At 41.1% G+C, this 25,264-nt stretch overlaps 1 protein-coding gene and 1 non-coding gene across 2 annotated transcripts; both read right to left on the bottom strand.

Annotated features, from left to right (window-relative positions):
- Positions 1–391: 391 nt before the first annotated feature.
- Positions 392–21,504, bottom strand: LOC141019660 (uncharacterized). Its single transcript, XM_073494643.1, has 13 exons — positions 21,452–21,504; positions 7,521–9,731; positions 6,238–6,477; positions 5,226–5,324; positions 5,010–5,119; positions 4,861–4,919; positions 4,627–4,763; positions 4,404–4,538; positions 3,640–3,685; positions 3,418–3,455; positions 3,239–3,326; positions 2,138–2,333; positions 392–1,306 (listed from the first exon to the last, which is right to left on the bottom strand). The coding sequence occupies exons 1-13, from the start codon at positions 21,501–21,503 to the stop codon at positions 1,178–1,180; spliced, it is 3,540 nt and encodes a 1,179-aa protein (XP_073350744.1). The 5' UTR covers position 21,504; the 3' UTR covers positions 392–1,177.
- On the bottom strand, positions 11,118–11,189 carry trnae-uuc (transfer RNA glutamic acid (anticodon UUC)). Its single transcript has one exon. It is a non-coding gene; the product is annotated as a tRNA-Glu (tRNA).
- Positions 21,505–25,264: the final 3,760 nt, after the last annotated feature.

Raw genomic sequence — 25,264 nt, forward strand, 5'->3', positions numbered from 1 at the left:
TTCAGACATTAGTGAAATCCAGATAGACTAATGTTAAGTATGTTTTTTGAGTTTTTAAAGATGACTTGAGGTCTTCTGAGCCAGACACTAAACATATTCTCTAAGTAGATGAACTCCCTTGAATCCTCATTGAAGTTTCTGCAGCTTTCCTCTGACAGCACTGTTGGGCAGCCATATTAGCCAAGCTAATCTGAATTACAGTCTACAATAAGTCAGTGAAGGATCTTTAGCCAGAGACCTTCACACTCAGCACAGATGATGAATAGTGACACAGAGAAGTCGTAAATGAAATGCAAAATTACAGGGGGATAAAGCTGTTTAAGTACTTATGATGGGCTCAATGATGAGAAACAACACTGTTGTGTTTAAATTAATTTATTTAATTGCACTCTCTCTCTCACACACACACACACACTCACACATTCTCTGCCAAAAGATCTTCAATCATTTACAAAACCTTTACACACTTTATAAAATAGTGCACTGTCTCAGACACACGAGGATAAATATCTATAAGAGTTTTCAAAAGAAATGTATACAAGTGATAATTGGCACATCCAGGAGACAGGCGTCATCACCAACGTTGCATGTTTCCTATTTGTCAAACAGACCGTTAAAACAGGCACGTTTCTTAAGTACAGCTTCAACAAATAGAGTACTGAGCTACAATATAAATCCCTTTAAAAATACCCCAAAAGCAGGGATCCAGCCCCTTAAGTTATACAAGATTACATTTTATTGTTTTAAATAATCACACCCTTAAGAAAAATATCTAGTAGCCCCTGAAAGCAAACATTCAATTTACCTTTGATTTGAGAGGAAAACTGATGGTAAACTTAAACACAATTTAGTGCAATTAGCATGTTAGAAGCTTCATTTTTTAAAAGTCTACAGAATGATTTATGTTAAGCATAAAAAAGGAGAATTACACTGAGCAATGGCGACATCTACTGGCACCATTCAGCTCTTTTCAAAAGAACAGATGTGATGCACACAACCTCACTTCTAACAAATTGTTCAAATGCTCTCGCTCGATGAAAGAATCTCTTTGGTGGCTGTTTTCCTTTGTGATCTGGCGTTAATCCAAGCAAGTTCAGACATTTTTAAATAATGCGTCAGACATCTTTTGGTTCCTCAATCCTGTGTGGATTTCATCCCCAGCTGGCCTTGATGTTTTTCAGTTTTTGCCACCATCTCCCGGTAAGAAGTACGGGTTCTCGTGGCCTTGAACCAGATAGGAGTACCGGGACGGATTTTTACCTTTGAAGGTCCTCATCCCGTCGGGGTTGAGATCGTATGATCCCGACTGAAATGTCAGTGGAAGCAGTCAGTGTATTAGTGTCTTTCAGATGTAGGGACTTCACACATTCACTCACACAAACGCCCACAGAAGCCAAGCACACATACACAAGTAACCGCAGTCACCAATGTGCACTGAAAACTAATCATCACTACTCCCAAACTACCATCAGCAGAGCTTCTTTGAACTGTCACTCACTAGAATTAGCATGAAGATGAGAGCTTTCCACGACAATCAAGAGACCTCTCATGCTGATTCCCATCACCCAGAAAAAAAATCCCTGCCACCGTGATTCTCACTGTGGCCTGTCTAAATAATCAGCAGGGGGCATCTAGCAAAATCAGAATCTAAAAGCAAAGCCGTGCCTTACCTTCTTCCATCCTTTCTGCTTCGGATGAAACCCCTAAAGCAACACACTGGGAGTCAGGCAAAGCAGGGAGCATGGGACGGAGCTACGTGCTGATACTATGTATACATGCTGGATGATTGGGTTAAACATCATGGTGGAAAACGTGTTATTCAAGCATCTAATGTGAATCTGAAATTAGTCAAGATGTTAGTGTGCGCAGTGAGCACGGATTTGCTGATTTGCAGGTCAAGTACTGCTAGATGTCTAGGGCTAAAAATTAGCTACAATTGGTAGAAAAGCACTGTAACCTAGACCTAGCTGTGTTTGTACCTGCAAATGACTACATCCATGCTTACTGGGTGAGCTTAAGGTTAATCAGATGGTGGGGTGAACAATCTAGAGAATGATTTAGTGGATGACAAACACTGTGAGGATTAGTGGTGATAAGTAATTCAGACGAGACAACAGAGGAACGTGTGATAACTCACCAATCCGTTGGTGTGATGATTTCTGTCCACCAGGTTATTGGTGCTGCCCCCTTCTGTCATCTCTATGGGAGTGGCTGCATCAAATTTAGTGGTGGCACGGGGGATGGGGGTGATGCCGGTGGGCCAGGGCTCGTTCGCGTCACCTGACGAGTATGGACTGCTGCTGGAGTCTGGCTTGCTTTGTGAGCATCCCTTCCTAATGTGTACACACAGAGAGAGAATGTAAAATGTCAGATAGTTTTAAAATCCAACAATTAATCCATCTTTCAAACAAGTATTGCTTGTGTAACCAAAGCCTGATATACTGTAGCTTATTTCCCTGTGATAAAGCTTCATTCATCTCCAATAAAAACACAGAAATATCTGGCTAATGTCTGTGTTTTTATAGTTTTTGGACAACAACAGTGCTGCAGTGAGTTGTATTTCTAGTCGATCCATCATACAGCACCCTGCTGCCATAAATACTCACACACAAACAGTAAATGTGTATTAATCCACATCTTAAAATAGTCCCCAAAACATGCCTTATTTACCCCCGTTTGTTAATAACTACAGTGCCCAACTGTTTTAAGGAAATTACAGACTTTTTTAAAAATACAATTGTATATATGCAACTCTTTTTTTAAAGATTTATTCAGTAAGGAACAACTGTGTTTGGGGCTGAGCACCACAGAGAGAGAGAGATGTTGTAAAGTACTGACGGATGCTAAAACACATTGTTGTTTTTGGTCTTTGATTTTAGTGATTTTAATAATATTTTTCCTGTACAAACATCTTTTTTCTGCAACTGAATTTACATCTGTTCACTCCAGTGGACGTTACACACCAAAGAGTAAGCTCTGGGCCTATATCGGACCTATATTTAGATCAAATCTGAGGACTATTTAATAATGCTGTTAATAAAACTACTCAATTTGAAATCATGTCATAAATTTAAATACAACATGCAATTAAGGCAAATCAAAATAGGAAGAATATACAATTTGTATACAAAAATGTTAATAAAATCTGAATTTTTAAAGTATTTATTACACCTTATTTAGTTGCAAAATATAAATATATAGGTATACTGAAAAGGTAAGACAGTAATAATATTCTCACCAGCAGCAGAATATGAGCAAAGCCAGGACTATGATGAGAAGAATTGCTCCCAGCACGCAGGAGATGACCACTACTGCCAGCAGGGACGCTGTAAACACAAACAGGAAGTCATTTAGATGTTTCACTGGCTGCCACTGCTGTTGCATCATATCTGCCTCTGAAAGAGTGTTGTTACTCACAGTCATTGCAGTTGAAACCAGCATATCCAAACGAACATCTGAAAGACAAAACAGAGCAGTTAAGATTATGCATATTTTGAATTCAGAGCACCAGAGCTGTAGCACATTGATGGAGTTTAACACTGAATCCACATGGGGGAGCCAATTTCACATCAACACCTCTGACGCACCTGACATGCAAAACTTACCCCGTTAACAAACTTAAAAAATATGTGTACTCACGGTTCACAATGCGTGTCTCCAACAGCCTGCTGCCCACTTGAACATGCTACAAAGAGAAACAAACATTTCAACACACACAACGTTTGACTGAAACAGAAGCAAAAAGATAACAAGCTGAGGTTTCATGGTAGATGGAGACCTACATCCCGCCTGGTTGCACATGCAATGAAAACATGAGCACAATGAGAGCCTCTTCATATGGAAGCTGCATGATGACCATTAAAAACAAGCACATAATTGTACATTATGTTCTTTTCCTGGGAAAGCAACTGTATGCATCATTAGTATGAAGGTCTTATTTAGCTCTCCCTATAGCTGATCTCCTTGGTCACAACCCTCCACACAGAGAGACAGAGAACGCTGTGATTCTTCCACGAGTTTCCAGGGAAACAACCTCGTTAAAAAGAAATAAATTATAGAGATAAATGAAGTAAGTGCCAAAGGTCAGCGTGGAGAAAAGGCTACAGCTCTTGACCTTGTCTCTTAGTCTCGCTCCCTGTTGTTTCTCCCACACAAGTATTCCACTGAGGATAAGAAGGTTTTGTTGCGGCTCTCTTAACTGCAGATCAGCTGGGAAAACTTGAGCTTGTTTCAAACGCTGCGGGTCATCGCCTCTTATACTCTATACATAAAGCTTTAATAATTTAAAGCACTATGGCAGCAGAAAATCGTAAAGACGACACATTTTTGAACATAAAAGACGCAGCATAAATACGAGAGCATGTTCTGGTCTGCTTAATAAGAATATGAAATAGTCGTTTTACCTCTGCAGCTGGTGTTTGAGTACAACAAAGAGACGTAGCCCTTTTTACAGAAACAAACAGCCCGGCCGTCTGTATTTGTGCATGTTGTAGTGTCGACATCACACGGTACTGGCTCCTGCAGACACAGGTTGGTAGCTAGGACAGAGAGGATATAAAGTATATGAGAAAACCCCTCTGCTGCAGCTCATTCATGTCAGGTTCTCCTCCAAAATCAAAGACTTACCTGCAAACGTAGCATGAGCCAACAATCCATTTGTATTTGAGTTGTTGATAGCATTCTTAATGGACTGGTCAACAGACTCCTGAGTGGCGTTGGTGTTTTCAAAGATGTTATTTACAGTTGCTTGCACACTTCCTGGTCTGGAGAGTCACAGAGAAGCACCAAAAAAGGTTGCAAACAGATCAATGTTTTGTAAATTGTAGCATTTGTGCATTAGGAGAAAGAGAAACTACTCACTCGAGCTGGACAACATCAGACCGTCTATACCCTGGCTCATTTCTGAGGGCCTCTTGAAGCTGTGAAACAGGAAGAAACGTGTGCTTTAATGACAAAGAGAGAAGCATTTATTTTAATTGTTCACCGTCCTTTGTGAGCTAACAACCTACCGCTGCTGTGATATCAGCTGCCGTTCTCTGGAATACTGGCGAAGACCTGTCCCTCATTTCCTCTTCAAATTGCAAGGAAACAATATGAAGCTGGCCTGGGAACACTTGGGCTGAGTGAAGACGAGGAGAGGAAAATATAACACTCACCAACGCCTTACAATTCCTTTTATTGTCATTTGTAATCTGACCAGAGATGAAATGTCGTTATGTTCTTACCAGGTACGCAGCGGCCGTCCTGCAGGAAGCTTCCAGAGAAACACTGACAGGTCCCATGAAAGCAGCTGCTATCAGGTGGACACGGGACAGCAGGACACACTGATGAGAGAAAAATCATGCATTAAACAACAGGTTTTTTTCTCATTACACCAATTTTACACTATAAGTGCATTTACAGGTCTTTTACTACTGCACATGTGAAAAAAGTATTGTATTGTGGGTAATGTAGGCACCAGGTTTTGAAACGGAAGAAGGATGCATGGAATAAAAACAGTGATATCTCTGGTTCTGCTGTATCAATTCTGGTCATTTGTTTTTGAACTGTCCATAATGAGTCTGAAAGTGTTATGGGAGTGCAATGCAAGACCAGTGAACTGCTTTTCAAAACCTGGTGCCTACATTACCCACAATGCAACTTAGCCACTGAGTAACATCACTTGAGGCAATTTATCAGATTACATGCAGCTTCCTCTGGAGCCACAAAGACTTTATACTATTTTTTTCACAGATGCAGTAGTACTGCACAAGACCAACAAACACACTTAAACTGGTGGAGTCACCCTTTAAGTTAATGCAAACTTAGCAAACGCTTTCTGATTTACACATCAAGCATACAAAGTAACATGACCATTCATCTTTTAGCTCTGTTTTTGGTGTCCACTCACTCCTGAGGGAGATATTTGTCTCTGTTGCTGCAAAATGCTCCACTATGTTCAACAGCTAGTTGCTGCTAACCATGCTATCTTTGACTATCTGCTGTTCGGTGCTGTGCAGGTAGTGTTGAGCGGGCTTAAAAGCTGCCTGGTGTGACCGAAAACAGCGCTATGAGAGCTGTGAGGGTGAACCGAAACAGTGCATCTGCAGCCAGACAGTTTTAAAATGAGCTGAAAACGAGGCACACTTTACAATTTCACATCGTTTTCATTCCTTTTTCCAACTGTTTTTTTCATCTCGTCCAGTAGCCTCATGGGCAATTATGCGAAATGAAAAAACTTTGGAAAAAGGTACAAACCTATGGGGGGCGGGATGGGTGGGGCTGTGGTGGAGTTGGTTGTGGTTTCTGTTGGTCGCTGGGTGGTGACAGTGTTGGTGGTAGCAGCAGTGGTGGTTGAGACTGGAGTGGTGGTGGTGGTGGAGGCTGGAGTGGTGGTGGTGTTTGAGGCTGGGGTGGTGGTGGTGGAGGCTGTTGTATTGCCACTTGGTGGTACGGTTGGAGGAGTCGAAGTGGTGGTTACTGCGGTGGTAGTGGTCACTGTCACATCAAAACCAAGAACATTTAAAACACAGCCATCGTCAGCATCTCATAATGTCAGTAAGACTGTTTCAATACAGCACATTTTACTGTGTAAAGCTGCACACAGTTTGCTGACATTACATTCAATTATTCTGTGAGGTAGATCTTAAACGGACCACAGTGGTAGATGTTGCCTATTAACTACAAATCACTTAAACTTTACATTACTGCAGACAACTTTCCAAAGCATGCCACCCATTTCAGATTGATTTCCTACTTTCCAGGCTATTATAGTTTTCAGTTGGCATAACTAAAGTTGGAGAGACTTGAAATTTGCTTCTGATTACTAATTCAAGTAGATGTTGGCTCAGTTTTTTAGGTTGCAGTTTAAAAGGACAGTTCACCCAAAAATAAAAAATAAAAAAATAAATCAATCAATTGATCCATCTAGATTGTTTTGGTGTGAGTTTTGGAGATACTGGTCGTAGATGTGTCTGCCTTCTCTCTGATATGATAGAACTAGAAAGCACTTGTGTTGTTGTGTTGTGTTGCACCAAATAAAAATATTTGAAAAACTCAACAGCAATGTCTCTTTCCAGATATCATGACCAGCCACTCAAGATAATCCACACACCTTGTTGTGAGCAATTTCATGTAGGAACTATTTTCTCTCTAACGAAACAATACCCATCAACCGTATCACCGCAAGTGCCTTCTAGTTCCATTGTATTGGAGAGATGGCCAACATCTCTTTTGTCAATATCTCCAAAACTCACACAAAAGCGGTCTAGATGGAAAAATAGCATTACAAGTATGAGGAAATGTGTATTCTTGATCATGGGATGAACTGTCCCTTTAAAAGAAAAAGGTTCAAAGGCTATGTCATTCAAAAACTGACATTCAAAAACTTGCATACTGACTTTTGTTTTTGAAGGATTGTGACTTGACTTGGCTCCAAAAGACTTCTGATTCAGCTCTGACTTTAGCATCCAATTTATAAATTATAAATATAATTATTTTATAAGAACACACATCAACAGTTATCATGCTATTAGTCCTACCTCCTGAGGCTGGTGTTGTGGGACTAAGGGTGGTGGTATTTCCAGTGGGGGGTACGGTGCTACTGCCTTGGGAGGTGGGGGAGGTGGAGGTAGGTGAAGAGGGTTGGGTTCCAGCAGTGGGTGTTGTGTTTGCGGTGGTGGTGGTGGTGTTAGAGGACGAGGGTGTGGTGGCAGGCAGGGGAGTCACAGGCGAGGTGCTATTGGAGTTAGTTGGTGTAGTTGTAGAGATTTCTGGAGTCACTGCAGCTGGAGTTGTGATGTTGGTTGGTTGTGTTGTAGTTGTAATCAAAGTAGTGTTGTTGCTTGGGCTTGTAGTAGTTGTGACATTGGTTGGTTGTGTGGTCGGTGTACCTGCAGTTGTGACGTTGGTTGGAGTCGGTGTAGTGGTAGTTGTGACATTGGTTGGTTGTGTGGTCGGTGTACCTGCATTTGTGACGTTGGTTGGAGTAGGTGTAGTGGTAGTTGTGTCATTGTTTGGTTGCAAGGTTGGTGTACCTGTAGTTGTGATGTTGGTTGGAGTCGGTGTAGTGGTAGTTGTGCCGTTGTTTGGTTGCGTGGTTGGTGTACCTGTAGTTGTGATGTTGGTTGGAGTCGGTGTAGTGGTAGTTGTGCCGTTGTTTGGTTGCGTGGTTGGTGTACCTGTAGTTGTGACGTTGGTTGGAGTCGGTGTAGTGGTAGTTGTGCCGTTGTTTGGTTGCGTGGTTGGTGTACCTGTAGTTGTGACGTTGGTTGTAGTCGGTGTAGTGGTAGTTGTGATGTTGGTTGGTTGCGTGGTCGGTGTACCTGCAGTTGTGATGTTGGTTGAAGTCGGTGTAGTGGTAGTTGTGCCGTTGTTTGGTTGCGTGGTCGGTGAACCTGTAGTTGTGATGTTGGTTGGAGTCGGTGTAGTGGTAGCTGTGTCATTGTTTGGTTGCGTGGTCGGTGAACCTGTAGTTGTGATGTTGGTTGGAGTCGGTGTAGTGGTAGTTGTGTCATTGTTTGGTTGCGTGGTCGGTGCACCTGTAGTTGTGACGTTGGTTGGAGTCGGTGTAGTGGTAGCTGTGTCATTGTTTGGTTGCGTGGTCGGTGAACCTGTAGTTGTGATGTTGGTTGGAGTCGGTGTGGTGGTAGTTGTGCCATTGTTTGGTTGCGTGGTCGGTGCACCTGTAGTTGTGAGGTTGGTTGTAGTCGGTGTAGTGGTAGTTGTGCCGTTGTTTGGTTGCATGGTTGGTGTACCTGTAGTTGTGATGTTGGTTGGAGTAGGTGTAGTGGTAGTTGTGCCGTTGTTTGGTTGCGTGGTTGGTGACCCTGTAGTTGTGATGTTGGTTGGAGTCGGTGTAGTGGTAGTTGTGCCGTTGTTTGGTTGCGTGGTTGGTAACCCTGTAGTTGTGATGTTGGTTGGAGTAGGTGTAGTGGTAGTTGTGCCGTTGTTTGGCTGCGTGGTTGGTGTACCTGTAGTTGTGACGTTGGTTGGAGTCGGTGTAGTGGTAGTTGTGCCGTTGTTTGGTTGCGTGGTTGGTGTACCTGTAGTTGTGACGTTGGTTGGAGTCGGTGTAGTGGTAGTTGTGCTGTTGTTTGGTTGCGTGGTTGGTGTACCTGTAGTTGTGACGTTGGTTGTTGTCGGTGTACTTGTAGTTGTGACGTTTGGTTGCGTGGTAGGTGTACTTGTAGTTGTGACATTGTCTGCTTGAGTGGTTGGTGTACTTGTAGTTGTGACGTTGGTTGTGGTCAGTGTTGGATCTGGAGCAGCTGTGGTGGTTGTATTTGTAGTCCCACTGGTACTGGTGGGTTGGCTTGTCTTGGGGCTTGTAGTGGACGGTGTTGATCCAGTGGTTGGAGTTGATGGAGAGTCCGTTGGGCGGCTAGTGGTGACGTTACTGTCCTGGGTAACAGCGGTGTTGACTGTTTCTGTAGTGGTCCTGGACTCTGTGCTTGGTGGAGAGAAGGTCGTCTCTGGATGGGTGGTGGGTGGTTTCATAGTTGTAAATCTTGTTGTGGCATTTTCTGTAGTTGTAGTAGCTCCTGAGGTTGTGGGAGGGTTCGTGGTAGATGGTGGTGAGGCTGTAGATTCTGTGGTGACATTTTTTGTAGTTGTTGTAGGTACTGACACTGTGACATTTTTTGTGGTAGATGATGGTGAAGTTGTAGTATAAGTCATGGGAGAAGTTGTAGGAGTGGTTGATGTCTCATTGTTCATTCCTCCGCTGGTGGTGACATTTTCTGCTATGGTTCCTACAGACAAAAACAAAAAGCCCAAAAAATTATCAACTCATCACTTTCTCTCTCCTGGGCACATCTCACTAAAATGCTGGGGAGTCGAATCTAAATCTGTGACACAAGTCACCAAAAAAGGAAGAAATTAAGTTCGCTATGTGAAGGATTTGAACCTCTCAGCTGTCCCCTTGTGTCGTGGCAGAGCAATACACACCGAGCAAATGTCCAGACTACTACAACAACAACGCAACTGCACCAATTTTTCATTTTTCTACAAACAAAAGCACATGCCATCAGGATGAATGTGAAAAACATTGTCGTGGTTGTGTCTAACAGATAAAAGCACATCCAGTATTCACTATTCAAATGCACCACTATGTTTAGAAGCTAGATGCTAACTTTGTTTATCAGCTGTTTGGGTCCGGGAAGGTAGCGAACTGGTAGTTTATCACAGCCTTTTCACTGATAACAGCTGCCTACTGCAGCGGGAAACAACCATGACATCTGTGAAGGTGAACCAAAACTGTAAAGCTGAGGACCATACAACCAACTGGCTAAAAGAGGCTTAAATGCTGCATAGTGCTGAGGGAAAATAGAGCATAATTCTCTCTGGGTTCATCATGACAAGCAACACCTTTCACATACAAGTAGTCATTTGATCCATTGTTAACACACAAAAAGGAGCTTTTAGATGTGACCACATCACAGCTTACTAGCTTAATTATGCATGCTAATTATATAGGAAAAAAATACATTAATTAGCAAATATTTCCATGTTAATGCACTTTTATTTACATGTTCACAGAGCTGCAGATATTAACTCAGTGTTCAAAATCTAGGCCAATTAGATCATTTATAACGTTTCTGTGATACTGTAACTACAACACAAACATAAGATCTTGCACGTTGTCGACCACAATAACAGGAAATATACATTTTTGTTATTGCTACTGTTAGTATTCATCTTCAAGATGACATTAATTTAGATTAAATTCAACTTTATGACCTCCGCCAAAGAGGTTATGTTGTTGTATGTACGTGTCTGTTTGTTGATTGGTTAATCCATCAGCCGGATTACACAAAAAACTAAAGAATGGATTTCCACCAAACCTGGATGGAGGATGGGCCTCATTGTGAGATGGGGTGTTCTTCAACATTTTGTTTTCAGGAAATAATGCATGGATCATGATGAAAGAAATCAGGCATATGTAGGTGGTTGGTATCTATGAGTGAGAACAACTGGAAAGTGGGTCCAAATGAAAATCCAGATTTTTGCTATATCTGATATTGGATTAGGATTTATGAATTAAGGGGGGCTGGTGTGTCTGCGAAGGGTTGTGCTTCACTGAGTGCTATCTTAGTTGTCATTGTGCTGAGTGCAGGTACTCCAAGGAAATAAACGTGTTCCCATACCGGGAGTCGAACCCGGGCCGCCTGGGTGAAAACCAGGAATCCTAACCGCTAGACCATATGGGACTGTCTCCTATAATAACATGCTTTAAAAGCTTTTCATATAAATATAAACCTCATATCTTGTAACTATTAAACACATTTGATTTCTGTCTAGCCGCAGATGCTCCAAAGATCACAGGAGTTTAAGCAGCACAGCGGGCAACGAGGTTGCACTGACCACTGCGTAAAAAGTGGACAAAAGCTGTGACTCAGCACATAAGAGGTACCGTAAGTGATGGCTGTTTACAACACCTCGATGTGTTAGTCACAACTGCTGCCAACTTCATTTGACTATCTTTAAAGAGAGAGCTGTCTCCTGTTTGTTCAGTGTGCTGTCGTGACGCCTGTTCCCGTTTAGCCTGCTCACACTCTTGGCTTTGTGTTTATGGAGGAACGGACGGAGCCAGAGGGCAGCTTGAGGAGCGGTACACACAACAGGAGGTCTTTGATTATGGCTTAGTCTGTGTAACTCAGAATTTCATTTGTATGCATTAAATGATAACATTCAGAGCCCCCTTTTTAGTAAGAGAGCGAACATGCTAGTGAGAGCCAGATGGGTGGACGCCTTAGACAAACAGTTTTATCCTGTAAAGCACAAGGAAGTGGTGAGAAAACCTGGACTAATATCAGCTCCTGAGCATGATTTGATTATTTTCTCCGTGTGACGTAATGTCTTTATCGCTTGGTAACCAAGACTCATTTAGAGATGAAAAACCACAGCCTCCACACACCCTGTGACAGCAGACTTTTATGGGTACTCTGCACACCCTTACCCACCTTAAAAAATACATATTAAGGGAGTGGAAGAAGACATTAAGCAATCAACGGTGATACATGAGGAAGTGAAGAAAGGTGGGAATTCTGGGAAAGAGGTATATAGTCTCAGGTGACATTTCAATGGTCAAAAAGTAAAGGAGTGGCAGAGTTAAGCAGGGCCGGATCTATGTGAAGTAATGTAGCATGAGATCATCGCCATAAAACAGACATGTATCATTTTGCGACGGTCTCGTCCAGATTAAGACTTAAGGGCAATGGACTAATCTTTCTGGACGACCAGAGATCAAGATTAATGCAAAACCTCTTACATCAGAGCCAGTCAACCCCCGTCTTAATTAGCTCTATTACATTTTAGTCGTAGAGTATCCATTGCAAGGACTTGTGTGTGTTTCCATGAGACTGAGCTGAAGGTTAAGCATTTCACTGTGCATACCTCACACTCTATTAAACCCTCAAAGGCTGAATTTTATCTGCTCGCATCTAAGATCATCACATTGTAGCCGTTTTTCAGATTCCTATTGCTTTATAGACACTGTGCAGCCGGTTTCGGTTTACACTCCATCCTGTAGATTAGTCAGGTGTGTGTGATTTGTTCCACTACATCAGCTGGGTGCCACGCCAGTGTCACAGCCAGCAGGTAGCAGGTATCTGTGAGCTGAAGGCAGTTGAAGTAGAAGAGTATCATTCAACCTAATGGTGTGGCCATAAACTCGGTCAAAGAGCCTTATCAGCAGTGTGTTTGTGTGGAGAAACAACTTTCTTATCAACACCTGATTTCTACAATGGAAAGTTAACAGTGGAACAGTCACTCCCTGTTTCTTGACTAATGACACACTGAAACCGATCAGGATGGACGCATGGCATTTCTTGAGAAATCACAAGTACTGTAGACTCTCTAATGGTTGAGGGCATTAGAGAGAAAAGAAGTTCTACCTGGGGGAGTACAATTACAATTTTATGTGAAAACTTTAGCTATAATGCTAACTAATCTGAGTTTACTAACCTTAAATCAGGATGTTTGATAAGCCTCGCTAGTTTATACACATTTTATTCACATTTGACTGACAGTCCATGGTTCATAAAGGCCTCCTGTTTAAAAAAAAACAGTTAATCTCCAAAATTACAAAACACTTCATGTACATTAAGTTTCATCTCACTCACTTAATTCTACAATTTGACATCTAGAAATTGAAATGACTTTAAATGAGATCAAAGTGAAGTCTGCGTCAGATTAGATAAATGAGGCTCATCAATAATGTCATTTGCTGAAATGTTTTAGAAATAGTTTTGTCTGATGTTTTGTTTGTGGCTACCTTCATTAATTATTCATCATTTTTATTATTAGGCTATTTTTATCCTCACATGGCAACAGGCTCGAGTAATTTTATACCATTTTATTGGTATCTGGGTTAGATAAGTCAATTGTTCCACAAATTCAGTGTTAGGGACATCATAAATCCGACTGATAAGTGATTTTGTTTTAGTGATATAATCTATCTTTATTGGTTGCTTGGTTGTTTATTGCCACATCTAATAACCACAACATCAAAGCATCATTTCAGGTGGAACAGATACATCAGATAAATCTCTTGGCAGTAGTGCTGAGTGATAAAACCAAACTGAGGACCTGACTGTCCCTGTAAAAGCCCTAATCTGTAAATTACTGTCTTCCTTATCAACTTCTGCGAGTACAGCCAAGACAGTAACAAGAGCACAAAGAGATTAAGAAAGGCTTTTGTTTGGAGGAATGACACAATCATTCTTTATACAGTCTAACCTGCTGTCAGTAATGCCAGTGGAAAATTATGAAAGGGTTAGTTTTTAACTTGTGGCCTTCAAACGCTGTGTTGATGGTCAGATATTGCAAATGTTAACACGGAGAAGCTGAGACCTTGAAAATGTGCTACTGAACAAAGGCTCCTGACTTGCTGAGGTATTCCCCGCATCTACCCACACGTCATAAATATCCCAGATAGAGATACAGAGAGAAGGTTATGGTGTTATCATAAAACACTGGCTATTTATGAACACGGGGAAGTGATGGACAAAAGGGAAACTGTCACACAGAAGAATGTGAGATTGTCGTGCAAACAAAGTGGTTCTCTTTTCACGGTGATGATCGCTGCTTCTCTATTTCCATTTACATGAGAGAGGACAAAGAGGAAGAACCTCATCACATCCTGCACAGCAATGCTCACAACACGCAACATAGGGAAACTTGCATTCAACCCGTCCATGAGTGGGCATTTTTGAAATGCGCCACTTAGGCTCTGATGCAGCATTTTCTCTCTCTGCCGATAGTCAACACTCAACAACATTATCTGATTGTTACAACTCACAAGTAATAGCCTATTAACACTGAAAAATGACTTCTACCAAATTTCAAAACCTAAGGAGATAATCTCATCAGCGTCAGCGAGCCAATAAGCATGCAGCAGGCTTGTTGTGCCAAGATATAATAGTGATTGTTGGTCGCTCCCTATCGTTCTCCACCCAGAGGCCTACTCCAGATCTTGGTGAACGTTTTAGCCGAGGGCATTGAGCAAAGAATTAACCTAATATACATGTTTTTGATGGTGATGGGAACCTGGGAGTTGAACCCATCCTTCTTGCTGTGAGGCAACAGTTACAACCACTGAGCCATAAATGAACTTTCACAGACAATCTGTTATCTTCACAGTGATGATTGTTTCGCCATCAAAGCAAAACTGCTTCTGTATTTCTATATACGTGAAGGAAGAAGAGGAATCTTTTGTCGTACTCAGTACAATATAGTGAAACTTGTTCTCTGCATTTCTGCAACGACCAGGGACATTACTGTATATCGATATTACATCGTTATCGTGATATTTTGGATATCGATATATCATAATATGGCATAAGTGTTGTCTTTTCCTGGTTTTAAAGGCTGCGTTACAGTAAAGTGATGTAACATTCTGAACTTACAGACCACTATTTACCCACTTAATCATTATATCCACATACTGATGATTATTTATCAAAAATCTCATATCTCCGAGCTCTACATGTTAGCAGCCTAACAGTTTTGTCTTTGACGAGGCTGCTGCTCAAGTTTCTAGGTCTCCTGTGATGGTGAAGTCACCCACACTGGAAACATTTATGAGACAATGTAAATAAACAGCCATTTTGTGTAATAAACAGGGGGGTAATTAAGAGCGCGCTCTGCCTTGCACGTCTAACGGGGAGCCTCGTCTCTGAGGATTTAACCTACAGCCGGATAATCCCCTGCAGACACAAAAGGGATGACTGGGTCAGGCTGGGTGACAAGTGGGTCTAAGGTCGGGCCAGCGAGCACACACTCAGGAGGATGTGGATAAGAAGGTCCGGCTTTACCTCCACTGCCTCTAGCACGAACGCCTCGGTTTGACAGACTATCACTGAACTGATGCTACTTAACAGCTGCCACGCCTCTCCACCTCTTTCTTTCTCAACATAGAAATCAAACAAGCACAGTGTGGGAGTGTGTCTGTTGCCAAGGAGACGTCTGTTTCCAGCTGTCAAGCTTCGCCTCACTTTAAATCACTACCAGGAGCAGAAACAGAGAGACGGAGCCAGTTGATGCTTGTGTTTCATGCGACACAATGCTACTCTTGTGAAGTACCTGCTCATGAACTGACTGTCACATCCAGTTCCCCCAGCACACATCCTCAATTTCCTGTCCACACAGAATAAATCCTTTTCAGTATTAATTACACAGCAGAAGGAATCCCGAGCAGCCAAGAGAGCTGCACACGAACACTCCTCTTTCTCGATGTCGCCATGAAATATTCCCAGTTTATTGTTGTGGTAAGGGGAAAGTACATTCCTGAAATACTTCCTCATCACATTCAGCCGCACGGCAAGAAGGTCCTACCTGATTAAAGAGAGCGCGCAGAGCAGGAGACGAGCTGACAGGTTGTGACCCACCAGTCAGGAAGAGCCTGAGGCCAGAAGGCAGCATCTCATTAGGAGACAGAGGAGTCATGTGGAGAGCCGACCTATAGTGGTGTGTGTGTGTGTGTGTGTGTGTGTGTGTGTGAAATCATGCAGTATGACATCCGAAACAAGCTGATTAAAGACAAAAATGCTGGAGGCACAGCTCACAGCTTATTACTGGTCACACTTTGGGTCCCTAATGAGAGTTACCAATTCTTACATACTGCTTTATGACCGACTGGCATTCAAAGGTGCACATCCCTCATGACTGATACACACACAGGTCAGCTTCCTTCAGCGTTCCCTGCAGAGGGAAAACCAGGCCTGAGGGCTGCCACATCAAAGCCACATGGCTGACGCCGGGTCACCAGGAGCGACCTCACAGGACTGAGAGGAAGCTTTTATTTTCAACAGCTAACAGTCGGTCACCCTGCTGAGTGTCTCGTGTCAACAGACCTGATCAGAGAAACACCGAGGCCTCATGTGATGGAGGTGAAGGGGTAGAATATATGTCAATATCGCAATATTAGTCAAAATATATGTTTATCAGTCTGGTCATATACACTCAGTTGGAGCTGACACCATTAGACAACTACAACATAAAGTAATTGCCAACTTTTTTGAGCAAAAGTAGATAATTTGTCTCTTTTCATTGTCTTATAGGATGAGAAATTATAGAATTTAAGATATTTAGCTTTTGGACTGTTGGTCGGACAAAACAAGACACTGGATGGCACTAGTTTCTGACTTCTCAAGGATAAGACAACTAATCAATTAATCCAGAAAATCGTCATCTGAATAATTGATAATTAGGTACACCTAGCAAAAAAAAGGCAGTCTAATACAAATGTCCTGCTACGAAGTGCTAGCTTTACAAAGGCTATCATGTTAATCCTCTTGATGTGAATGTACTCAGATTCTTTACTAGAGTAAAAGTAGCAAAACAAAAATGTAAAAGTCAAAAAGTTACAAGAGTATCATCAGTAAAATGTACCTGAAGTGTCAAAAGTAAAAGATCTCATAATGCAGAATGTCCCAACAGCATTTAACTACTTTATATCACCTATATTTACTACTTATTGTGTAGCAACACATCACATTTTATAAGCAAATAATACAGTCTATTTTGTACGTATTTTTATTTTATTTGCAATCTGCAAACGTCTAACTATACCTGTCTAATAATTGTAGAACAATATTTCCCTGCAGAGTGGAGGTAAAAGACTGTGGTGTAGAGAGGAAGAGAAATAAAAGGACGTCTTAAAACCAATAATCAGAGCCAGCTGTTGACTTTCTAAAGCTCTATTTACTTTGTTAATGTACTGATTTCTTTGGGATTCTCAGACTCATCTATGTTTTAATGAGGATTGTTGTATGTTGGTTACATTTCTTTTAATTAATCTTTAACTTCTTAATTTTCTAGGATGTTTACTGGAAGTAACTATGAAATTTGGTACTTTTTAGAGCGAAAACATGGACAAAGATTGACATTTTTATTGATTTTGTGAGAGTTATCTGTGTTGCTTTTATAGGCAGTTGTTGAGCAGTTTTCTAGAATAAACAACCATTCATTAATTTATCATTTAGAATTAGAAAACTTTATTTTTCATATCTGTTAGTTCCTTCTCTGTAGAAAAGGATCATATTTTTGCTTTTTTTCACCCCCCTCTGTTGGCCATGAAGTTTTCTTTTAATTAGTAACAAAACACATGATTATTTTGGTCGTCATGGAAAATCATCAGGATATTCTAGGAAATTATTAAAAGAAAGTGTTAAGTTTATCTCCTTTTATAGATCATTATCCTTTTAATAGATTACCTGATTTATCGAGATGAGAACAATGATCATTAACAGGGTAATAAAGGTGTCAAAATGTAACTCTTTGTCTTGCGCAGACTTTGTCACACTGGACTGAAGACTGAGGCTCTTCCTGCTGCTTGATGCCTCACACACACACACACACGTTCAGCCCAACAAACACACACACAAAACCTCAGGCCACAGCAACTGTTGCACAAGGACGCAGTGAGTAACCCAGCAGACAAGAAGCTGATCAGATATCTAATCTCTGTTCCTATTTCTTCCGGCTGATTAGGTCATTTTCTTCAGGAGGAGGCCGGCAGCAGTGAGTTCTCCGTATGTGAGCAAACAGAGCTCTTATACTGTAACACCGAGGTGACAGATGGCTCCCTGGAGCAGGGCTCACTCGCAGGGCCTCTGCACATATCATATCCAATTAAAGATCCGCCAGCACATGCTTTCCAATTACAGAGTGAGATTTAGTGCCCTGGAGCAGCTCTAATCCAACAGGATACAGAAGGGAGGGACGCAGCGAGAGAGAAACAGCAACAAGTGTGCATGAGAAGTGGGCGTGAACACAATAGCAGCATGTGAGGCCGCGTCAAATGAGGAAGATGCAATCAGTTATTGATATTTAGCACAGACATGGAGAGGAGGAACTGAATCACACACAAGCAACACATGATGACCTGTGCTCTTTATGTACTTCTCCCACTGATAACAGGATAATTGCTTGAGTGCAGTTAGTTAGTTTAGTTCTGCAACTTTTTTGTTTTTAAAAGCAAAAATGCCAAATATTCTCTGGTGCCGGTCCCTGAATGTGACAATCTGCTGCTCTTCATTGTCATATTTTGCAGTTAATTGGATCTCAAACTGGAGGAGCTCCATCTAGTTTCTAGTATGTGTGTACATGATAAGTTACGAGCTAAACTCAAATGGTAATGGCAAGATAGTAAGGTAAAATGAAAGGTTCAAAAATAGTCCAAACGGGATCTATGGGGAAGAGAAGTGCGGAGCAGGAGGAGAATATTTCGAGCCACCCTGTAAAACAGTAAGCTGGATAGAGTAAGCCTACGCTACTGTATTTTAACGTTGGCCGTAATGGGGGGTACTCGGACAGCCAAATAATTTCTGAGGTGGTACACGGAGGACAAAGTTTGAGAAACCCTGTCTTAAAGGTTCAATATGAAATCATTTTAGTTGAAAACATTCAGAAATTGACTGAAATCATCAACATAAGGTGAAGAAATATTATGTTAAGGAGATATCTCAGTCCAAAGCTCCCAATCTAGCTACATGGCTAACGGAGTTAACTAACTAAGGACGGTTAGAAAACATTAGCGGTTACTCTGAAGATATGCTGCTCCCTATTTGTTATGAGTATGAATTCAACAGGGAGCCAACTCTTACATATTGTACCTTTAATGTTTCAGACTATTGCTCGATAAGCAAACTTCAAAACGTTGCCTCTTTAAACTTTTCGTAGATGACGTAACTAATCGATTAATCTGAAGTATTGTAATGATAATGAAAATGATGCTTAGTTGAAGCCCATCATGATCCGTTTCACATTCCTGCCCCCGTCTGTAACTCGTAACCAGAGCTTACATGCTCTAGTAATGACCTAATGATGACTAGCCAGCTAAACATGACACATGTGGAGGAGATGTGATAAACTGCATGTGGTCCGAGAGAGGAAACAGTAGCAGAGAGAGAAAAGAGAGGCAAGGCGGGCGTTAAATGTGCTCCACTCCCTTTCTTATGAAGGGCACAAGAAAGTGTGGCGCCAGACTCAGAGGAGGAGGATCACGACCCTTAGGAGGTCTTTTCATCTGGACCTCTTTACTGCTACTTCAGACGCACTCAGTCAGGAGCTCAGAAGTGTCCATCAGCTCCCAGTCTTCCTCCGGCTCCATATATATGTGTCTAGGCGGGGGAATCACACAAACAGCTTGAGGCTTCCAGCGAGGCCCCGGCACATGACAGCGACTGACTCTCAGGCTTCATATGGGAGCCTTGAATCACAGAGAAGCATTTTCTGAATAATACCGAGGGTGACCAATGGATTTAGGTGCAGACAAGCTCAGCGCGTCTTGTACAGTGGAGAGCTCATCAAAATTCCTCAGGGCAGCTTCACCACGCTGTCGAGGGGGTCCGCTTATGCACACACAGAGTAAACTGTGTGTGTGGAGTGTGCTGCGCTTCAGGGGGCCGGCTGTTGTTTGACCGAAGCCTCCTTGCTGGCATCTGTCCACCCACAGAGAGCTTTGAGTCACAGCGAAGGAGCTGTGAGTCAGGGGTTAAGACTGTTTGGGGGAAACCCTCCCCCCCCACGAATGTGTGGAAAAAAAGACGAAGAAGAGGATGAAGGAAAGATGTATTTTTCACAAAAACTTTAAGAAATGGAATAATTTCATTATATACTTTGCCTCAGTGGGCTTTACAGTGAACGACATCCTCAGTTTTAATGAGGAAAAACTTATGAAAACACCTAAAGAAAGAAACGCAGAGCCACAGATGACGGAGACGCACAGACAAACTCTCGAGAGACGTACAGACGTGCGATCATCACATCATCGCTCTGTGTGTATTTGTGAATATTCAAAAATATAGATTCTTGGATGATAATCAAATATAACTGTGATCTAACTACATGTGATATCCCATCACTACCTAGATGATACAAGATAATAACACACACTGAGCACATACATACAATAACAAAGAAGACTTTTGCCAGTGGAAAAAGTTCTAATAAAGTATTTTCAGATATTAATTTCTATATTATGGACATATTATTTGCAAGAAGCCCCACTGATGATTATAAATGCTGTGATAATGAGGGGCATGATTCAAGATGTACCCTAACATTTACCCCCCAAAAGAGGCAGAAAAGAGGCCAAAAATATGTGTTTAGACGCACAAAATAACACTCAAGTACATGAAATACCATTTTTTGATCCTTTAAAATGACATGTCAGATTTTACATGTAACAAATATGATGATTTGTGAGCGATAAACAGATTAAAATACCAAATAGTCGCCTGTATTTAGTCACAATTAGCTCACTACAACTAAAATGCTAGTTAGCCTACACATTAAAGAATCAATACTGATATAAAAAGTAGGATGATAGTCTGTAAAATACTATATAGGCTATATACACCACTCAAAACTAGTTCACTGGATTGCTCATTCTGTGACGCATATATGCACCCATGTCCCAATATCCCCAATATCCCCAATATCCCCAACTCATTTTGAGTATTATTTCTATATTATGGACATATAATTTGCAAGGAGCTGTAATAATGAGGGGCATGATTAAAGATGTACCCTAAAATTTACCCCCCAAAAAGGTGAAAAGAAGCCAAACATGATGTGTTTACCTTCACAAAATGGCACTAAAGCACATGAAATCCTATTTTTTGACAATATGAATAATGTTATATAACAAATATGATGATTAAAATACCCATTAGTAGCCTACCTCACTCAGCTACAACACAAACACTAGTTAGCCTCCACATTAAAGAATCAATATTGATTTAACAAGTAGGCTAATATAAAATACTGAGCTGAAAACTTCTACTTGGTAACATTTGGACTCCAGAACACAACATATGTATATTAAAAGCCATACATCTGTAGACGACAGTTAAACCAGCAAAAAAGTAACATGAAGATGCATTTCAAGCTTTCAAATCACATCCCAACGCATTAAATGTCAGAAGAAACAGTTTAACAAGCTGCTGAACTGAACTTCGCTCACCTTTAATGGCTGTTCCCAGCAGAAACGCGACAGACAGATAGCTCAGAAACATGGTTCAGGTCTCCAGCCGGTCCTCGGTCCTGTGTGCCGGACAGAATAACGGTGCTGTGTCACAGTCTGGGTCCGCTTCAGGGTGTAGTCGCTGCTGCCTGCTACAGGTGGCTCAGCCTCAGAGCTGCGCCCTCTGACAGCATTAAGAGCTTTACTCCCTCCTCTGATTGGTCGGCTCTCCTGTCACTCATCATTACTGTACTCATTGCAGCTCAGTCTGCCTCCACCCATGGACCAGTGCTTCAACCATAAACCTGTCACAATACACAAGAACTTACTGCACAATACTGACTATTTTTAGCTGATTGTTTGCACGGAGAGTGAATGAAGTACATGCCTTGTGCCTCAACACTGGCATTAGTATCAAATGACAGGTTCGCAAGGATATTATGTATCACAGCAGAACATAGCCTGGTTTAAATAGGTTTCGAGACAGCTAAGAAAGTAGACCCTGTGAGGGAATTATACACTGCCAATATCAAACAAGACTAATACCCCTCTTTCACTGGTCAAAACTCACACTTAAACCCACTAAGTCAGGCTTTTTTGTGCAATGGGAATGTGTAAACTCTGACTGACTCTGCAGTCGAACCGGGTTTTAGCCCAGTTCATTCCTATGAAAGCTGCTAAGTGGTGTTTTGAAGCAAAAAAGCTTGACGTCCCGGCTGTGAATATACCTGGATCGCCAACCAAGCCAGCTAACGTCCGGTTTAGCGCCCGGCTAACTTGAAGGGGGATAAAATAATTTAATCATGCGGCTCTTGTAGACTTTCCAAATGTTATTGGACCAAATGGCTCAAATTATGACATTTTTTATTATTATGACACATATGACACATTTAAAAAAAACCTGTGTAGACCCGCTAATTTTGGCGGAGAAGCAGTATAAGAGTCTACAGCTACGCTAATGTTAGCTGCTCTGTAGGTGGAGCTGTTACTAGCTGCCTTGCTAATGCAACGGCGGCCAGTAGCTCCTCCAAACGATGCTACAGTTGAGTCTTTCTGACTGTCATTTTTTTCTTGCTGAAACGCGTACTGTCTTTGGCAGCGTGGCATCTTTCAACCGTCCAACCTGACCGTTGGGACCGTTGAGTCGGAATAAGAGACATGCTAATTTGGTTTAAGGCTACGCCTAGCTAATGTCTGGTCGCAGGAAAAGGGAATGGACAAAATGGGACTCAGGCTGTCCAAACAACGTGAAATCATGATGATGATGATGATGACAAATACATTATTTGTAAAATACCTTGTACCTTTACAGTAGTTTTAAGCTAAATGCTAAGTTAAAGATGCTAACATGATCACAATTACATAACCTAACATGCTGATGTTTGGCAGGTATCATTTAGCCCAGTTCAGTCTTAGCATTTGCTAATTAGCATTGAATACAAAACTCATTAAACTCATTTAGTCACTTGTTAGCATCTGCCACTTCTAAGACACATACGCACTTCATAATCAAATTGTGGGACATTTAATGGTGTATTTTATGTCGTAGAACAATACATGTAAATATCTTAAGCCTTTGGTAACCATAAACCTTATTTCAGGCATTTAACCGAAAACCGATTGACTTTGAGACGAGGGAACCAGATGTGCTAAAATGCTAACTGATTTCTGGGTTTTAAGACTCATTACTTCATCTCTATTTGGTCAGAAATGTTGACTGGAAGGTAGCACTCAATGGATCACCAAATTATCAAGCTTCAACATCTCGGAGTCATGAATGTGTACAGCTTTCCGTGCCAATCCATCTAGTAGTTGTTTAGACAGGATGTGAAAACGTTGGTGGCGCCAGATAACGTCCAAAGTCAAGAAATGATTCATTCTTTGGGCACCATGAATATCTGTATGAGACGTCATTGAAATCCATCCAGTAGTTGTCAAAACATATAAAAACCTAAATACAGGAAAGGTTCGGGGATCGGCAAAGTCAGTATGATTCATCCTCTGTGGAACATAAACTTCTGTAAGAAATGCTATGTCGATTGCCACAGAGCCACTCCCCTAGTGTGACTAGTGATACCATAAAAACTGAAGTCCCTGAACTCATTAAGACCTGTACTGAGGGCAGTAAAGTAGTAAAATCAATATTAATCTGCTTCAAACAGTGCTGATAAGAAAATTCCTCTCACGTCTGACAGATGAGATCATTTTTATTGTGTCTATTTATGGGTTTGACAATGTATTTAACAAAATGACCATATACTATGAAGTTTTTTTTTATCAAATAAAGCCTATAAAGAATATTTACATACAATAACATTTGTTTTTAAAAGGCACATATCAGTTGTTTACCATAACCTTCCTTTAGTGTGTACTCACAATACAATGAATTCCCAGAATCTCACAGTTAGTATGATTTGATATACTTTTAATTAATTTGTTCTTTGCGGTATGGCTGTTTTTTGTTGCGTCAGAGTCTCAAGTTTACTTGAGCAGATTTGAATCAAACTCTGGCTTTCTGACAACATCAAGTACTTCAACCATGACCAGGTCACCTTGACTTTGAAATGAATTTTGGTTCTCTGGAGTAACAATCCAACTCAAAGATATATGTGACGGATGTTTGATACTCGCAAATTCCTCTGATAACCCAAGGAGTAATGTGGTTGTCACTAAGAAGCTGTGGTGTATGTTGAGGTTATTTTCAGTCTTTTTTAAAGTAAGCCAACGTCATCTCTTGTAAGAGCTTTTTCCTTTCTGATGGACTCTTATTGTCCAAAGGTTAGAACACAGACGTACAAACTCGTTCAGAATGAAAACATAATAAACTCTCCACAATGTCATCAATTTTCTTCATGTTGTTATTGTGGACTCTTCTAATGGGTCCAACCATTTCAGGCTGAATAGGCTTTGTTAGGAAACGCAAAGGCCGCTCCTCAAAAAGGATTCTGTGGTAATAGTTTCAGTGGTTATGTAACCGTTAGAACAAACATGCAATTGCTAACAGACCCTTATTATTTGTTCGGCTTGAGTTGGGTTCTTAAAAGTTCAGTTCATCCAAATCACAAACTTGTATCCGTCTAAACATTGGTGGCATCGACTCATGTAGATATTGTATTTTTTAATTTATAAACAATATCTATGTCACTTAGGATAATCTGCAGACTTTGTTGCAAAACCTTGTAGAACTTGTGAAAACTGTGAAAACAGTAAGAAAAACTCAACTTATATGCTGATGACACTGAATTATTTTTACATTTTAGAAGAATTTTCTTTCGGGATCATTTAGGACATCCAGTTTGTTAAAATATTTATATTTTTATAAAGTTTACTGCATTATTTCACCCCTAATTAACCATCAACATGGTCTTATGTACACAGAAGTAACCAGACTGGATAAGTGGTTTTAACCTTGTTACTTTTAGATTTTAGACGTCTAAATTACATGCAGCTCAAACGCACATCCAATTTTTTCGCAGCAGGTGATAATCTATCCTTCACATTAAGTTCCCCTTAAAGTTCTGTGAAAAACGGATGCATCTAAATACCAAGCATTATAAAATGTCAGATAATGTGATATAAAGAGAAAGATAGTTTGGTTTATGGATGGGTCTAACAAACACAGGACTTTCACCCAGGAGACTAGTGTTTGAGTCTCATGTGAAATCAAAAGTCAACATTGAATTGTTAAAGTTTTGAACTTGTGTCATGTACGTAACGTCAGCTTTTTGTTGCACAAACCTAACCAAACTGTGACTGTTACCGTGACGACGAGGATTGTTGATTAGGGTCTACCAGATGATGTTTCATTAAAAT

This window comes from Pagrus major, chromosome 23 (assembly GCF_040436345.1).
Source record: "Pagrus major chromosome 23, Pma_NU_1.0".
Lineage (NCBI taxonomy): Eukaryota > Metazoa > Chordata > Actinopteri > Spariformes > Sparidae > Pagrus > Pagrus major.

Excerpts from the sequence above, each read along its gene's own strand:
- LOC141019660 (XM_073494643.1), bottom strand. The coding sequence starts at position 21,503 with ATGTTTCTGAGCTATCTGTCTGTCGCGTTTCTGCTGGGAACAGCCATT. Across the intron at positions 6,478-7,520 it reads CACAACACCAGCCTCAGGAG|TGACCACTACCACCGCAGTA; the intron begins GTAGGACTAATA and ends TTGATGTGACAG. Across the intron at positions 5,325-6,237 it reads ACCCATCCCGCCCCCCATAG|TGTGTCCTGCTGTCCCGTGT; the intron begins GTTTGTACCTTT and ends TTCTCTCATCAG.